General features: G+C 39.2%; 1 protein-coding gene across 2 annotated transcripts in view; it reads left to right on the forward strand.

The window, feature by feature from the left end:
• Positions 1-19497, forward strand: part of LOC139743357 (uncharacterized) — a 249322-nt gene that overhangs the window by 223065 nt on the left and 6760 nt on the right. For both annotated transcript variants that reach the window (XM_071653843.1, XM_071653842.1), the window contains one exon: positions 16663-16795. In XM_071653843.1, coding sequence (XP_071509944.1) covers positions 16663-16795 — 133 coding nt within the window. The remainder of the gene's footprint in view (positions 1-16662; positions 16796-19497) is intronic.

Below are 19497 nucleotides of genomic sequence, written 5' to 3' on the forward strand. Positions count from 1 at the left end.
CTCTTTTAGAAGTCAGGGGGAATAATATTACCCCTAAAATAAGTCAGTAACAAGTCAAAGAAATGTGCACTTTATTCAAAAAGTCAAGTTTTGTGAAATTCTCTTTGTAGTTTTCTTATATCGTTGTACGCATGTGACATCATACACTGTAGTAGTCTTCTCCTCCAGCAGTGATTGCACAGATATTTAAAAGATTCATAACGTTTGAACGGATTGTCAGATTTTCCCCAAACTTTCACTGATGTGTTCTACTAATACTGTTGCCCTCACTCAATCCACATGTATATGAAGGTGAACTTGTCCTTTAAGACTACATTATGTAGCCGAAGTTGAAGAAAGGGGGTCATGTCAGACAGGTATGCGAGCCACGCACGGAGGATGGATGTAGGTCTCTGCAAAAGTTGAGATTTTTTCCACCGAGCCATGAGAAGTCATCCTTTGGTGAACGCTGGCAAAGTTAATGATTGGGCTTTGTAGTTCTTCGTGACAGTTGTGTCTCCGACTAGTAAATCATGCCTGTCTCAGCGTCATAATACAATTCATTGTTTGCCGTCTGCAAAGTTTCATTTTGCTCTCATTCTTCCATGTACGCTGTTATCCCTCCGCGTTATTCACTAAGCAGTTTTATCAAAGTTTTTGTAGAAAACGTGGCGCCAGAAATTGCAATTTTGTGCATGGAAACAGTCATAAGACTTTAGTATTACTCAATAAAATACCCACGTTGCCTACGAGGTTGATATTCCGATACGGGTACTGTTTGATGAGATACAGAACTTGAATTATTGAGATGACTATAGCATAGAAATCACAGCGATTTTATTTCTTCCTCGCTGTCGCCTTCTTCATGTTTTGAGGGCACCTTTTGCCCTTTGCCCTAGTTTCTTGATGAGGAACAACTCCCCCGATGCCCTGCCGCTAATTTAGAGACAACCCGCAACCAGTCAGATTGCGATCCCTAATAGGGAAATGAAACCAAGCCGGGATACCTGTACGCGTCCCAGGGGTTTGCGCTGCCACCAGCCCAGCCCCCCCCCCCCCCCCCCACACACACACACCTTTTCTCCCAGACCGCACATTTCTGGGAGATCTGGCAAAGGGAATGGGAGGGGTGAGAGAGAGAACGGAAGGGAGAAAAGCAGACATGGAGAAATATCAGTTTTCAGTAGTGAGGAAAAAATAGAGGGGGGGGGGAGAGAAGTTTGGTGTTAAAAGAGCAGAAACCAGGCAGCAGACAGAGAAAATGAAATATGAAAATAGCGGGACCTGGTAAAAAAAAAGAATAATGAGTGTTAGTGTATAAATGTATGTTTTTTATTTATTCCTTTAATCATTTATGTATTTATCGATTTATGTGTATATGTACAGGTATATATGTATGTATGTATGTGTGTATGTATTTATTCATTTATCTATCTTTTTTGTTTATTTATTTATTTATTTATTTATTTATTCATTTATTTATTTTTTTACTTATTTATTTATTTATTTATTCATTCATTCAAGTATTTATTTATTTATTTATTTATTTATTTATTTATTTATTTATTTATTTATTTATTTATTGGTAATAGAATATTAAGGGCATTGCTATAGAAATAATGAGGGGGCGGAATCTGACAAAATTGATAGATATATCAGACAATGACTTCAGAATTGAAAATTTAAATGGAAGGAGAAAGGCCAAGGTAAACTTGTGCGAAGGATAAGGTATAACCCTTCCCACTACCCTCTCCCCCCATCACATTGCATAGAGGTCATGGGGATAGTTCTTGTAACAAAGGGCAAATTGCAAGCAAGAATTTGAGCTAAAGTGGCACGTCTTAGACAGGTAGTGATCACATTTTTTTTTTCTGTTTGTTAGGGGGATGAGCACTTGTTTTCAGGAGCTTTCAAAATGACAGTAAGTGTCTAGTTACCAGTAACACCTAGAGAATTTGAGGAATAGATAGAATTTGCTTATCAGTGTCGGTGGAGAGATACATTTTAGTTTTCTTTTCTTTTCTTTTCTTTTCTTTTGCTGTGATCCAGTCACAGTCTCTGCTTTTTTAAATTCAATGTACAAGGTCATTGATCATTTACAATTTATTCAAAATTTTGCTTGTCAACTCGATTCTTATTGCTTTGACGATCTTACCACCTTAAATGCTGAAGGTGATGTTGGCTACATATACATTATCTCGTATTGCCAAATTGGCCATTCATCAGGTGTGAAGCACAGTACTCCATGTGAGTCTTTACTTTGCATTTGTGTTTTTTTGCTCATGCAAGGGTGTGAACATGTCATGTTTAAGTGTATGCGCTGGGTATGTGCGTGTGTGTGTGTGTGTATATATGTGTGTGGGAAGCGGGTGTGTGTGTGTGTGTGTGTGTATGCACAGGCTCGCTGGTGTGTGTGTTGGTATGATACATATACATATATGCAAAGGCAATGAAATGTTTTAAGTATGCAAGGAGCTCTGTAAAACTATGATCTTGATGGTTTGTTTCTATCAATAAGGTTGTATCGAATCAACACTTGGGGGGGGGGGGGGAAGCTACAAAGCGAATTGATTTGGAGAAAACAAGATGTCAAAAGAGCAGCTGGTTGGACATTTCAAAGCTAGTCCTCCAAACAGAGAAATTAGAAGGAGAAATTTGTGAGAGAACCAAAATATCTGTGAAGTCTTTGTCAACATCAGCCTGAGAATAAGTTTTATGCGCTCATTGAAAACCCATTATTGAAATCAAAGTATGATTCGGGTAATCTGACCCTAATCGCCTGATAGACAGTCAACCTTGCTTTCAAGGTTTGGCGGTGTTTTGCAGTTGACGTTTCATCACGTCTGCTCTTCTGGGCCCGTCAGCAGTTTTTTGATTCGATCCGTCAAATGCCATGAAGGCTGGTTAGAAATGTTTTCTCAGGGGGAAAAAAAAAAGGAGAAATGAGGGTGGGTTAAAAGAGAACAGAGAAAAAAAGAAATAGATAAAGTTGAGTGTCTGAGTGTTGGGAGATGGATCTGGGTTTTTTTGGCAGCAGTAATCAGCCGTAGATGTCGACTCATTAAAAACCATTATTGCAATCCAGGCAGTGACTCCTGAACTGATCGGGCACCTAGAGGTCAATTTGCGCCCGTTGCACAATGTGTCTGGGATGAAACATTGTCTGGCGCACTGTTTGTCATTCCATTGTACTTTCGTTTATGCCTGCTGGCGATCCACATTCTTGTGTATGTTTGTATGCATATTACATAATTCTTACATAATTTACCTAATTACTCTCAGTTCTTCCTTTAGATTCACTTTTTTACTCAATCTATATAATGTGTCTGTCAAATTCCATTCAATTTTCCCCATCCTTCCCCACAATCTTTAATCCCCTCCTCCCCCCCCCCACTTCTTCCCCAATCCATATCACCTTCCGTTTCTTCACTTGCATTAGTCCAGTGACTGCGTATGAATTGCTGTGACCTGTGGCAATTACATGCCACAGATGAAAATCCGCCTTTTTACTGCCAATTAGCACAAGAACCACCCCTACCACTCTCTTCCCCGTGGGATACAAATGCCAGCAACCAACGCTGGAAGTTGAGTAAAATGGAAAAAAGAATTAATGAATAAATAAAAAAAAAAGCCTATGTGGTGTCGTACCTGATGTTTTTAATTCACAGAGAAATCACTTTCCTATTCTTTTTTTCTTTATTCCTGTCGTGGATTGATGGTACTGAATAGCTTTGTTCCAAGCTGTTGCTTGTCCGTGATACACTGTACTACTTCCATGCAATGTGGACACAGTTACCCATATCTGAAGAGGTTGGCTATAGAATTTGAGTGCATATACATTCAGCTACATTTTCCCCATCCCCTCCTAACCCCCCCCCCCCCCCGCCCTTTTTCTCTCCTCTCTCTTTCTATCCCTCTCCCTCTCTTCCTCTCTCTTTTATTTCTTCCCTTAGATTTTTATTTTTTTATTTTTTTTGTGGCAAGTTAACTGAATTCCACTGAGGAGAGGTGCACAACAAAAGAGGCAGCTATCAATATCGCCTAACCTCCAGAACCTTGGCGCCACAGTACCCTGACTCTGGCCCACACAGTTTCCGCTGGCAGAATGAGCGTGTCTTGGGGGCAGCAGAAGAGACAGAGAGGGAGAAAGGGAGAGAGAGAGAGGGAAAAAAGAGATAGAGAGAGAAAAAGAAAGAATGACAAACAGAAAAGTAAAGAAAAGAGGAGCAGCCAGTAAAGATAGAAAGAAAAAAATATATCATGTTTGTGCTCATTTGTGTACATTTATATGCAAGAAGCAGCAAAGGAGAAACACACACAGAGAAAGTGATAAATGTAAACTGTGTGTATGTCTGTGTGTCTGTGGGTGTTTGTTTTCTGTGGATGTGTGTTTGTGTGTGTCTGTAAATGTGTCTGTCTGCATGTGTGTGTGTGTATGTGTGTGTGTGTGTTTGAATGTGCATTTATGTGTGCATTGAGAGTGGTCAAGCATTTATAATGCTTTTTTTTCTTTTCTTTTTTTACTGCAACTGTATAGTAGCACGTATTCCTCCTCCTCCTTGAGAGTTGATAACCCATATGATCTCTAAGAGCATTCCACCTCACACACACATACACGTACATGTATATAAACATATAAATACATTTATATGCAATATAGATAGATAGATAGATAGATAGATAGATAGATAGATAGATAGATAGATAGATAGATAGATAGATAGATAGAAAATATATAGATTGATAGATAGATAGATGCCCTTTGCAACAAGCAGTGATTCTGCAGTACACACCCTGACTGGTAGCATTTGTTCTGACTTATTTACTCTTTTACAGATTATAACTTAAATACCTTCTGTCACTTTGACCACGCATTATCACAAGTACAAACCATATCACACACCAAAGAAAGAAACTGTATTAGTGCAATGTATAATCAACTCTACTGTCTCACAAACTTTTGTGAGACATGCAGTAATTCCTCACATGTAGTAGGGTCTTAATGTTGCAAGTCTGCATGGACTATGCCTCAAGCAAATGCGTGCATGATATTTTGGATTTAACTGACATACGGTCTGTAATTGTCTCATCAGTGGCAGTTTTGAAACTTGGTTTGTATCCATTTTCATGACATGGTTGTGACAGTATCAATCCATCTCTATACAAGTAGCATTGACTCTTTTCGTAAACTGACCAAGGATGTGTGATCGTGCTTGACTGGCGTTGACTCTTGCTAATCCCGGGTGAAATTTTGGAGAAAGGCGAGATGCACTTGATGGTGAAGCGGAGAGAACAGTCGCATGAATAATCTATTGTGTGCGTTTGCCCTCGGAGCCCACGTTTGGCGTGTATTATGCATTGAATGTGCAAATGGCGGCCAATCACCTCCCTCTGGTCATCCTCGCAGACTTTCTGCGCCACTGCTTATTCGGTTTATCGCGCTTGAACTGGCAGGTGTTTTACGGGTTCACTTTCACCGACCGGCCGGCCAGCCATCTCTTCCCACGTACTTCATCCCTGTGGTCAGTGAATAGTCCCAAGTTGTAGTTTCTTTTCATTTCTTCTTCAGCCTATTTTCATGCAATGTCAGTGACATGTTTAGAGATGTTTGTCGTGAGATCTTTAATGGAAACATGTATTTTGTAATATAGGCCTGTCTTTGAAGGATACAGTGTTGTATGGTTATATATAAAAATATTTTTAAGGAGCAAATGGTGGGATATTAATGCAAAGTCTGAGCTAAAAGAGTGATTACAACCATTGAGGCAAGAATACTGATTTCTATAAGTTGAATAAATCATGTATCTTGAAGCACATTCTACTTTGAATTGCCTATCTGCAAGTATAATGGAGTCCAGTCAGGGACTTCTCTGCTATAAGTCAATTTGTCTTTTGGGTTCTTTCGTTGTTTGTTTGTCTGTTTGTTTGTTTGTTTGTTTGTTTGTTTTTTCTTGACATCTGCACATGGCGGGACATCATTTGCTCTATATCCTGTAAAGGACCTTTGAGGTGTAATAAGCGATAACATCAGAATTTCAGTGGTCACGTGATTAACACCTTGGGCCCGTTGCATAAAACTCCAACCGGATTTTTTTCCGGTTGAAATCACAAAATTCCGGTTGGAAGCTCCCAACCAGAGTTTTTATGCAACGGATTTTACATTCTTAGATTAGCAACCTTAAAAAATTCAGGTTGGGCAAATCCCAACCAGAATTTTCTAAGGTTGCTAAAAAAGTTTTATGCAACGGGACCATGTGACTATGTCGGCACATGGATAATAGGTCAGATAACTGCCTGCCTATTACTAGTACTTTAACCTTACTGTGCTAACCTCATGTATTGTATACACCATAATTTTAGGGAATCAAATTTTTTTGTGTGTGTATCAGGACTTCCAGCAATTTTGCAAGTGGTTAAACTATCAAGCGTTGCGTAGAGTAATGAATGGAAAAATGTACACATGCATGCTGCATTCATGTCAGGATCAAAGTCAATATTTTTGTGTGTTATTAACTTTGTGAATAGCACCCAACTCACGAATTTCTCAAATAAAGACCCCACAGAGTATATCTCCCCTGTGCCAAAGGACCATGATCGTATGATCGTATGGACGATACCGTACTATCATAAGGCAGAATGAGTGTCACGTTCATCTGTTCTCGCAGTCGGCACGCAGTCATTGTCTGTGCCCAACGATCTTCAATCGGCAGATCATTTTGTGTGCATGACTGAATCCAGTATTTAGGTAATCTCCCAGTAACCCAGCTTTTCTTTGTGTGCCTCCATAAAGGATAGGATACCTCCCCCCCCCCCCCCAACACACACACACAGACATACACTTTTTTTTCTGTACCTGACTTCTGAAAAGATTTCAGTGCTGGGCATCTTGTCATTTCCTGAAAATCTTACGGAAAAAACAAAATGTTTGTGCCTATACATACTTAAAATAGAAGTTGTTTTGTTCCTTAAGTCAATGGGAACATAGGAATATATCTTTCCTTGCTGTGACACGTTTTACCTCTCAGGATTTTCTGTCAGGATTAAATGGGAAACCTATTCGATGCCACTATGGGTATGCAGTGGTAGAGTTGGCAAGCACCACTAAGCTGTACTGAGTGAGTGGAGCAACTGTAGTTTTGTGTGTATGACACATCCGTACAAATCTAGTAAACAGGAGTAACATGTGCCAGTCAATTAGTATTGAGAAGCATTTTTTTTAGTCCGCAGGTGTCGTGGAAACATAAATGATTCCAATCACAATGAATGAATTACTGTAGCTTGTAGCGATCTTGGCAATACTCAGAAATTGTTTGCTATGCTCTAACAGTAGAAATCACAGAGGAGTATTTTTTTTTCTCATTTTTCCTCTGCCAACTATTAATTTTTGTGTATGTGTGTAGGCGTGATTTCAAGAATTCAGCAAGACCCCCTTCTCTCTCTCCCTTTCTTACTTTTCACTCATGCAAGCATTACATATTTTTCCAAGTAAATATTTCTTGAACTTCCAGCAAACGAGGCACCTGTTTATGGGGAAAGTCTTAATAGTCATCATCGGTCAACTATTGTAAGAAGGATAACTCACAATAGAGCCACTTGCTCTGGAGACTGAGTTTTTAGTTTATCCCCACCCACCCCCCCCCCCCACCAAACCCCCCCCCCCCCCCACACACACACACACAGCAGTAAACAATCAAACAGAGAGTCAACTTTTTTCTTTTTTTTTCTTTTTTTTTGTCATGGGCTTGCAGATGGGAGATTCTCAACTCAAACATTATCCCAGTTTTATGTGTCAATTGATTACAATTTCAAAAGCTTTTTATGGTTGTTTTCTATTGCAATGTGATCAAAGAGCATTCAAACAACAACCTCTGCACTGTGTGCAGTCAATAAGGGCTGGAGGATCGCACACACACACACACTCACACTCACACACAAACACTCACAAAACACACACACACACACACATACGCACACAAATGCAGACAAAAACGAATGAATTTACTCAGAACTGTCGAACTTGTCAAAAAAATTCACTTCTCGACACGGATTTGTTGACCCTGCAGCCAAAAATTGGACAGAGATGGATGATTCTTTGCATATTGAAGAACCAAGTAGGAATAAATATTTTACTTCAATATTCAATGTGGCAAACATGATAGTGTTATGTGTCGATTTGCCATAAAGATATTACGTGTGGATAGACTGAGAGTTTATAGAGAGGTTGTTTAACTCTTTATGTGCCATGGTGGAAACCCCCTGTATGCCACGTTATTCCGAGACACGAAGGTAGTCATGCTTTGAGAAAGAATTCTTTTTTTCTAATTTGTATAACCTCTACAAATTTCTGTTAGGGTGGGCATAATTGTAGGCAAAGTTAAAGAGGAATGCAAACTTTGTTTCGATATAAATTGTATGACGAATCTATTTTCAATTTCTCCTTCGAATGACCAGTTGCTACATTACTGTAAAGGCATGACTTTTGCACATGAAACCGTGACAGAAACTTAGAATGTACGAGCAAATCTAGTTGGGGACACAGCTTGTTAGTCAATCACCACATAGAATGCAAGCCGTATATGAGAGTAACAAAAGCACGAAAAACGCTTTCATTGTGACGCGGAATTAGCAGTGATTGGCGATGTATCGATTGGTTTTGGCGGCTTTGTTTCTTGAACAGAATATGCGAAGTTGGCACGCCGTCGACTGAGCCAGACGTGCGAACGTGACACATAAAGAGTTAATAAAGGGAGAAAGACGTATGAGAGATATAATGGATAGATTTGGATGGACTGTATAGGTAGATATAGATGTATTAATTGGTAAATAGTTCAAGAGAGCAAAGGAGAGATAGATAGGTAGATATATAGATACATAGATATATTAATAGAGAGATAGGTAGATGGATGGGTGTGTAAGTAGGTGGATAGATCAACAGATAAGTAGATAGATAGATAAATAATAGATAAATAGATAAATAAATGAACAAATGAAGAGATAAGTTGATAGGTAGGTAGAAATAAAAAGGTAAGTAGATATATAGATATAGATTGGTAGATTGATGGATAGATAGATAGACAGATAGATAGATAGATAGATAGATAGATAGGGAGATAGATACAGTAGATAATAGATAGGTAGATAGGTAGGACTTTGATAGATAGATAGATAGATAGATAGATAGATAGATAGATAGATAGATAGATAGATAGATTGATTGATTGATCAACGATCGATCGATCAATTGATCGATTGATTGATGCCTGTGAATTCATGAAAGTCACACATCAGTTTCATTCCAAAACCAATCACATAACAGACAAGGACACCAGGGAATGGCAGAAAGTATGGGTTTTCAGCCAGTATCAAATGCAGTGCTGGGCTCCAGTGTCCTTAGCCTGTCCTAAAATGAAGTAGTGGAGTGGTAAACACTGTGGGAGAGTGTTTGGGACATTTTCACTAGTCAACAAACAATGGAAACGCCCCACGTGCAATGCAACTCGAGAATAGGAAAGAATTACTTGGAATGGATTAAAAAGCTGCTGAATAGAGCACTAAGAAGAAAGCCGCATGGGAAGAATTATGTGCACAGACTGCACGTATGCTATTGAAAACATAATCCGATGTGATGAGGCTGTCATGCGACGTATGTAGGGCAGTCATAACGCAGTAGGGGTGTCACCAAATAATACACATTTGGAGCATGCACTCATGTGGTTTTTTAATCTCATTATTCTACAAAGTGCTGGTTACAAGACCCTCATGGGGTCAAAGAGGCATTGTACTTTCAAACTAAGCTCCTCCCCCCTCCCCCGTGCTTGAAATCAGCTGATATTTTTTTTCCCTTCCACAATTTTTCCTTGCCAAATAGGAACTCATTGAACACATCTCTTATTCTCTCTCATCTCTCTCTATATATTCCTCTCTTTATATTACTCTCCATATATTTCTCTCCCTATCTCTCCTTCTCTCATAGCTTTCTGTCTCTCCAGCTCTGTCTCACTTTCACTCGGTCTCTCACTTTTCCTGATTTAACTTTATCCTTCATGTCATTAGATTGTTTCAGGGTCATACACGCATCCATACATGATCAATCGTGTGACCCGTGCACTGTATGTTACGTCCTTGTTGCTGCAGTAATGGAACATATCTATTGACCTTGAATATATGCCATCCATCTGTCCTTCGCGATTCTTGTGTCAGGAAGTAAAACCCCGGTCTTAGGTGAAGGGGAAAAAAAGGCAATCAATAAATCTATGAATATCAAATGCCCTGGATTTCTGTCATGTATATTTCATCAGCCCATCTGGTTGCATTGTGATGTTTGGGAACAATGCGACGGTCGACAAACGAATGACATTTATAACCCCGTGCCGCTGCCTTTTCTCGTACCAAGAGTCCGTTCTGGATTGACTCTATTCTCTGTTTTCCCGTTTCTTCTTTTTCCGCTGTCTCTCTTCTTCCTTTTCCTGCAGTCTATTGTAACATACCTCATCCTTGACATATATTCTTCTTTTGTTTTTATTTTTTGTTATTGATGTTATTTGAGTTGATGTTTTTTTCTTTTGAGGGGATAATAGTATATCAGAGCTTTTGCTCCAAGTTATTGTGTACCACTGTCTAACAGAGCAGGTTTAAACAACCTTGATGTATCCCAACCTCCCCCTCCCCCTCAAATTAAAAAAACACAAACAAACAAAAACAAAACAACGATATCAGAATACAGGTCATTTCTGTATATTTTGCTGATCAAGTGTGAATTTAATGATCCAATTGTGTTGTACCTGAAACAAATATGGCAGTGCTCATCTGCATCTCATAACCAACTGGCATAGCAGAAAATCTATGGCCTGAAAGAAAAAAGAAAAGATAGCAAAAGCAGAATTATGGCTTACAGTTCAGAGAAGATACAGTTCCAGGAAAAATTAAAACCTGATCAAGACATAAACTTTCTAAAGGATGTTTACTTGTAACAAACTTAAATTCTATTTGCTCTTTAATTGCTGTAGCCTTAACCCACTGAGGACGGGCTGATTTTGCTACAACATGCATTTCCCATAGACGCTTGCCCGAGTATACTCGGGACTCATCCTCAATAGGTTAAGAGGGCTAGTCATGTATACATGTTTCACCCGATCTTGCATTTCATATATTTTCCATAGAATAGAGGGCATAATCATATTGTGGTAATTGTACAATGTTCAACATACTCACGTTCTTTACAAGTTTGCCCTCGAGCTTTGTTTAGTAGTTTAAGTAAACTGTTGCCTCTGTCACCTAGCCAGGCTGGTTCAGGTATTTTCAAGCAGTACAACAAGATAAGTTACTCTGTACGTTGACTTAAAAACATTTCAAGGCACGTGGTTATATATTTTTTTTCCATAAACAAGAACAACCTGTGGTAATGACATTCTACGGTTGTAAGTCTGTCAGATTGTATAAGCAATGGCTAATTGTCACTGTTTGTTTGTTTTGTTTTATTGTTGCTCTCACAGCAAGGAGGAGAGGGAGAGAGGAGTATGAATGAAATGTACATTAGAGTGCAGCTGTTTAAACAATGGTATGCCCATGAGCAGAGTCACAGCCTTTGTTTTGATTCCATCATTGATGTTTCCTCTGATAAGTGGGGAGGGGGTGTTGTTGATGATGCAATGAAATCTCTGCTGCTGAAGAAAAAAACAACAACAACAACAACAGTGTCTTTAAGTGCATTTTAGAACATTGCTGACTTCAATTTAAACAACATTTACCACTTACGCATTGTACCTTGCCAGGGTCAGACTCGGTTCATGATATTTGTAGCATCTGACTTGTTGCTTCTCAAATTGACTACCCAGGCCCCCGTCATTACATGATTTGCAGTTGTAGTCATTTTGTATTCTATCTCCGGGACACTCAATTCCTTATCATCTATCCCCCCCCCCCCTTCTTTTGCCCCTTTGCAGTGTTGTCCTTCTGCATTCCAGGGGCACTGCTGTATAAAGCAAAATGTGCATAGTCATAAAAAACGAAAAACAAAAGCAAAAATTTTGTGGTCAAGCTAGCTAGCCACCTGCCTTTAGAGATATGTACGATCAGACACCTCACTGGGTAGCACAAATTGATTATTTGTTGGTACACGTAAATATAGACTTGTCTTTCTTTGTTTGTGTGCGTGTATGTGTGTGTTCACTTCCGTTGTTTTGTAGGAATTTCTAAACCTGTCCAAGAACAAGTTTATCAATCAATAGTGCACATGGGATCATATTGCTGTGAGTGTTATACACAGCTGCTTCTTCCTGTGTTAAAGAGAAACTGAAAATGTCATTTGATATTACTCATGAGATGTGTACTTAATATCTGTTATCTCATAAACCAGAAAGTACAATAAACATTTTGATTACAAAAAAAAAAAAAATGTGAGAGAGAACAAAAAGATTTAAAAACACATCGTGGGATGATTGTACAGTATAGGTATATATTTGAGAAGTTAGAACTGTTTGCATGTAAGAAATGTTCGAACAGGAGAAATGTAATTCAACTGCTTTGCATTTACTGTCTGCATGCCACATATCATGCATTTCATGTGGTTTTATTTTCATTTTGATTATCTTCTGGTCAAATTTGACAACCTCCTGTAACATGAATACAATGGATAATGTCCCTAAGTTTGCTTCTTAAGAAAGAATAATACTTGAATCAATATTTCTTATTTTACCATCGTAGATCTCGATTTTGTCCACCTATGAAATCGTTCAAGTCCTGATTTTGAAAGATGTGCATCTTTTACGCAGCATAACATTTGGTGATGTTATATTTCTATTCCTCAAATTGAACCACTTTTGAATTTTTCCTTGAAATTCTGATTCAAAAAAATATGTGGCACGTGTCAAACGTGATTCGTATATTTGGAAAAGATTCAGGGATGCGAGAGAGGGGAGAATGCACAGCATCATTATCTAAGGAAGATCTGAAAACATTGCTGCCTAAGAATTTGATTCCTCGTTATCAAACAATTTTACATGGTGTTAGTTTGGCATACCACAAAAGTAGAAGGAATAATGGAAGTGATTTCAATATGTTGTTGTTGTTGTGGTGGTGGTGGTGGTTGTTGTTGTTGTGGTTGTTGTGGTTGTTGTGGTTGTTGTGGCGGTGGTTATTGTGGTTGCAGTTGTGGTTGTGGTTGTGATTGTGATTGTGGCTGCTGTTGTTGTTTGCATATCAGAGAGCATCTAGTATGTGCAAAGATTCAGCATTTGTTATTGTACAGTACCCGTTATTGAGTGGAAATTGTAAATTTGAGATGATCCTGTCAATCATTCAACTTACACAGCTCCTCATGGCCATCCAGCAATCATTTGCACACCTCACATAGCTGTCGCAATAATGGGTAGTCTGATCTATGTGTTCGCAACTGGTTTATAAATCCATAATGAATTTCATGACATTGAAATTCAAGGAAAAATGTGCAAGATTTCCCTATACTGTTCAATATTTCAAAATTCCAGCCACCGAAGGACTAAAATATTTGATTATTTCTATTATCACCAGCCCATTTGTCTCCCCTTCAACCATGATGATTATTTCACATACGTTCAGTGATGATTGCCTCTGGATAGGCAATGAAATGATGTGCTTCTTTCTTTCTTTCTTTCTTTCTTTCTTTCTGCCTTTCTTCCTTTTGTTTCTTCTTTGTTTCCATCTCCTATTGCTTTCTTTTCTTTCTTTCTTTACGTTCAGTTTATCGTGATAGTTGTGACCATGCTGCTTTCAACACATGCTCCATGATACTTAACATACTTTGGTGATGTGACTTTTTTTTTTTCTCTCTTCTTCTTTTGGTACAAATAATGCCTAACTGCCCCCTCCATTTGCCCTATTTCTGCCTGTGGAAATAGATAACTTGCAAGTGTTTGTAGACACACCAGTTCGATTTCATCCTGCCTTCTATTCATGATACCCAGTAATTGATCCTTGGTGAAAGTAGCTCCTCATAATAACAGATTTTCTCTGGAAGCTGAATTCATGAGAATAACTTCCAAATGCTGAGCGCTGAATTAATCATGAAAAAAGTCAGAATCTGACCAGAATAATATTTTTTTAGAAATGAAGAGAACTGACATATATTCTCCACAGAGCATATTATTCAAGAAATATATGGTTTGCAATGCAATCTCTTGCGTTGCTGCAAAGTATAAAAGATCTACATGGTTAAAAGAGAGAGAGAGAGAGAGAAGGAATTAGGTTGATATGCAGCTTAGCAGAATCAATTTTTTTCATGCTAAGTCTCATAATGCAGACATATTTGAGGCTGTGTTGCTGTTTTCTTTATTGCATAAGTATTAGCCCAGCTTGTGAAATGACTCCCTGTTCTGTGGGTTTTCAATTCCACCATGAATTGATTTGTAGAAGTTTCATCTGATATGAGATGCTACAGAAGATGGGATGGGGGAGTTGAGAAAAGACTGGGAGGGGCATTTGTGCAAACACCCACTCAGTCAAGGCTCTCCCAGCTACCTCGGCCAGGCCAGCCCACCTCCTCCCATTTCCCTCATCCCACCGTTTCTCCGGCCATGATTCTGCAAGGGATGACAGTTTCACGTCACAGTGGTTTAGGAAGCATGGGAGACACATATTGTATTGTGAAGTCTATATTCTCTGCTGTGAAGCATACAGAAAAGAAAAATGTTTCAAAGTGAAATATTTGTGTCATCAACCTGAAAAAGTAACCAAATATTTGAAATGGCACCGTGGTTTAATGCCAAACTTGTAGCCTTTTTAGAATGGTTGCTAATCAAGTATAGAGAAAGGAAGAATCTATTTTAAATGAGAGAAAAATTAAAAGAAATATTGAGAGAGCCACAGAGTACAAAAAGGATGAGCAAGGGCTCTTGGTTTATTGCTCTTCTGCTTATCAAATGAAATAGATTCCCATGGTGTTAGTATGGAGCTTCTGTGTAGTGTATCCGTGTGGTGTTCACACTGAGGTGTGTCAAACAAGGGGGGGGGGGGGGGGGGGGGAGAGAGCATGGAGAGTATTGTGCCAAAAACGTCAGGGACGCCCACCAAGCTCACAGATGATACCTTGGTGTGTGTTTGTGGGATGCAAACCTTCCTGACATATCTCCGCTTCTGGTTCGCCGTGGGTTCGTGCGAGTGCACTGCCATGAAAGGGGAGAGGGTATCAAAGTGCAGAGGGATTTCTGCGGACGTATTCGCGTTACCCCCGCTGCCAGTCAATCTTCATAAAACCAGTCATCTCGATATGCCAACTGCCGAAAGAAAGATGCAGCAGCGGTGGTGTGGAGATAGATACCCGAGCAGGTCCGACCCCTCCGCTGTTCCGACCTTCTTCCCTCATGATGCAATGAATGAAGGGGGTGGGGGGAATGCTCACTCTGGGATAAAGTGAAATATGGCCACTTATGAAACATTCTGGAAATTCAGTGCCATAGCTTCTTTTTTTTTGTGGTGGTGGTTTTAGTTTTTATGTTTTTTAACAAATTTCCCCATATTCACATTCAAGGATAAAGCAAACAATGTCCACTCCTGAAACATGACAAGAATTAATTGTGATGGCTTTTGTTGTTATTTCGGTTTCTGTCTAACAAATGCCCAATATTCACAATATATAGGCAGTACAGTGAAACATTGCCACTTCTAAAACATAAAAAAAAACCAATGTATTACCAGGGCTTTTTCATCGCAAGTTCTCCCGTAGTCACAATCAAGGATAAAATGAAACACCGTCACGTATGAAACATTTAAATGATTCAACGTAATACCCTTGAGTGTTTCATTATCTACAATCCATGATACAGGGAAACATGGCCACTCCTGAAACATTTTCAGAACTAATTGCAATAGTGTTTTTTTTTCTTTCTTTTACAAATTCAAAATACATATTCACAATCAAGGATAAAGTGAGCATGGACAATTCTATTAGAAATTCTATGAATTGACTACGTGTATGTTTGCCCCCCCCCCCCCCCACACCATACATTTATGCGGATATCATATCTGTAATAATGCTTGGGTACACAGTTTTCTCTGTTATAAAGATAACAAATAGCTGCTTGATATAATGGCATTATCATGTCCTGAGCAACACAGTTCAGAAATTTCAAGCATTTCAAAAATTGCTTAGTCAGATGGAAGAGTTGATGGTAATATTTACTTTAACTTGAAACTCATCCTTGTCTTTTAAATGTGTTGTGGGTTTTTTCCCTACAGGATAGCAGTAACATTCATTGGAAATTGTTGTTTGTGTTTATGCCAGTTGCACATAGAAAATATGTGTGTGTGTTATCATTTACTTATTCAGTATTTGCATCAAGTTGGTGCATTCTATACCCCCCCCCCCAAAAAAAAAAAAAAAAAAATGTGAGTAGTTATATTCCCATGTTCCACGTACTGCATTCTGTACCAATTAACACGCTGCTTCCACAATACAATTCCCCATATGTTTCAAGTGCATAGAAAAATCATTTTCCATATTAACCCGTTGAGGACGGACTGATTTTGCTACAACACGCATTTCCCATCGACACCTGCCCGAGTATACTCGGGACTTGTCCTCAACGGGTGAAAGCAGTGGAGTAAATGGACCACAAATTTCCCACTAAGCACCTAAGATCATCTGACCTGTGCAAATAGTCTATTAAGTTTTCTCTCTATCTTTTCCCTTTTTTCTTTGCATTTCTGCAGACAAAGGAAGACATCTTAGTGAGGTTATCATCGTTACTTGGTAGCCAGTATGAGAGGATCGTCCACTTTGCCCAATCGATTCCTGGTTTTGGGGATATCAGCAAGGAGGACCAGCGTATTCTTCTTCAAATTGGTGAGTATTGCCACGCCCGGATAATGTTCTGCCCAAGTTGCCTGCCCAACCGGAGCCCCCTGCTCTTGGCACACTGTATGACCCCTGTCTCAAATGCACATGAAAGCTGGCCCCAGGGCCAGCTTTCATGTGGCCAGCCTAAGGCCACCCATCAGTCGTTCGTGAAAAATTCATGCAGGAGCTTCAGGCTTGCTCAAGCGATATGGTCCCCATTGACACAGCAGCTGGCCTCATGTTGCCTTTCCAGGCTCCTGAGCTCAGCCTGAGGCTTATTGTTGGACTGGTAACACCTTCCGGCTATGTATGACTAGCCCTAGGGCTGTGGCCAGCCTTAGCAGGGATCTATGTTTGATATTTGATATCCAGTCACATGAGCATGTGATACCATGCTTCGAGACATAATATCATAGTGGTGTTGTTGCTGCTTTTGTTTCATTGTTTGTTTAAAGGGATGGTGTAGTTTTGGTTGAGATGGGGAATTCAAATGATAACTTTTTGTGAGAAAATGAGAAACCTCTTATATGAAAAATGTAAAATTTTACAACTCTAAGAGCAATTCAAAGTTCATTTAAAGAAAATTGGTTTTGAAATAGTTGAGATATTAAAAAACATACAAACAAACGATATCGTAATAAAAGTTGGGACCCACCTTTTATTAGGACCACTTTGTTTTACTTTGTTTTTGGATATCTCAGCCATTTCAAAATTGATTTTCATCAAATAACTGATTTCCACTTGGAATTGTATGCTCTCTACTCTTTCATAAAGTGGTTTCTAATTATCTTACCAAAAGTTCAAATTTGAATTCCCCATCTCAACTATGCTATCCCTTCATCATTAAGCCTTTCTTGTAGTTGCAAAGCAAAGCGAGTTAAAAGTTATGATGGCCTTACGAATAGTATTTACATGCTTTGAAAGTCAATATCCACTTCAGTGAGCACAAAAGAGTATTGTATCAAGATCATTCTGATGTTGAGACCACATATCTGGATTTGAGGGATTAATGTCGACAAAATGTAGACAGCAAAAACGGGTGACAGTTGCTATATTTGCAGTCATCGCCTCATGCTACGATGCCTTGTGTCTTTACTAAAAAAACCTACTTCTTTGGAGCCAACAGAATATGCAGACCAGAAATCAAGTTTTTGTGAAACTCCTCTCCCCCCCCCCCCCCTCCTTCATATCCCATCGGTAAAAGCAGGATGAACCCCTAATTAACAAGGCAGCATTGTCTTTATTTTGCCTCTACATGGGTGATACAATTCACAGGGAATGCCCTTTATTTATTCATATCCGCTTCCTTACACACATCATTGTTGATTTCACTAATGCAGAGCCCTTAATGTAGATTGCAATCCTTTATTTTCCAAGCTTTTACAAGTCAAGCGTTTTCTCTCCCTGTAATAACAAAATGCAATATATTAAAATATGCTAAGGCAAGATACATTCATTTGTAAGTTTTACAAAATAGGCACCTGTACAATATGGCAAGAGGTATGTACTGTATGGCCTATTCTCTGTATGCACTTGCATTGCAAAGTAACTTCAAAGCACGTGAGTAACGCTGCAGACCAACACTCAAGCCACTTTCTTTACAGCTGTATTTGAGAGCCATGTTGGAAAAAAAAGAAGAAGAGAAAATGGGTTGTTAGTCAGTTTATCCTATCTGTGTTATCTGTTTGGGAATCTGCTCTGCCGTAACTGTTTCTGCTGTCGTGGTAATACAATCTGCCTTTCAGATTCAATAGCACTCTGCAGTTGAGATTCCAATTTGCGCGAAATCTACCTGCGTGCCGCGCATCGATCTGGAAGGGCAATGATGCCGTGCCATACTGGGTGACCTGAAATATATCAACATCCGGGTCGACTAATAGCTGTATCGTGAGCGTTGATAGTGTTTGTTGCATTCGTACCATGCCTGAGACGGCTTGAATCGCCTCCGAGACGACCCCTATTTCATTGTTTGGAGAGGAAAAAAAAAGAAAAGAAAGATCAGATCACATTGTCAATTTCCGTCTCTCTACCAATCACAAGGCTTGTGTGACTCGGATCAAAGCAACTGAAGGAACTAAAGTTGGGCATGGTATATTGGGTGTTTGCCCAAGCATTTTTTTTTTCTTTTAGTGGAAAGAATGTGCTATTCTGTAAAGATTCTTTTGTTGTTGTTGTTGTTACTCTTGTTAACAATATTACAAAGTCCCTCAATGGATCGGTATCATGATAAAAAGTTAAGCTTCATTTTGCATGTAATCTATCTGCATAGTTCTAAAAATCTAAAAACTTTGATATATGTTTTCTTGTCCTCACAAGAAAATCTAGAAGCCTCCCGTTGTGGAAAACATGCATTTTTATCGCACAGGCATTCTCCCCTGATTGCTCTGTTTGAAGAACCTGCCTGGTTTCGATGCCCTGCTATCATTTTGTTCATGCGGCGTATAGTTCCAGGCTATTTGGTGCACTTTAATAGCTGAAGAAACCACACCAGAGGACTTGCCAATGGTAAAGCAAGGCATGCGTGGTCAGGGTTAAAAAAAAGAAGAAAAAACGCTTGGCAGATAGTCCTAGCAAATGTCAGAGCTTTGTATACTGTGAGGGTCAAGGGATTGATGGCAAAGATTAGAGTTAAGTAACGCTCCGAGCAACTGTTTGCGCGCAACAAACTTTCTATTCGCCAAACTACATAAGAAGTGACTTTTCACTTT

This window comes from Diadema antillarum, unplaced genomic scaffold (assembly GCF_040938485.1).
Source record: "Diadema antillarum isolate AM-2024a unplaced genomic scaffold, OU_Dant_1.0 seq00001073_RagTag, whole genome shotgun sequence".
Classification (NCBI taxonomy): Eukaryota; Metazoa; Echinodermata; class Echinoidea; order Diadematoida; family Diadematidae; genus Diadema; species Diadema antillarum.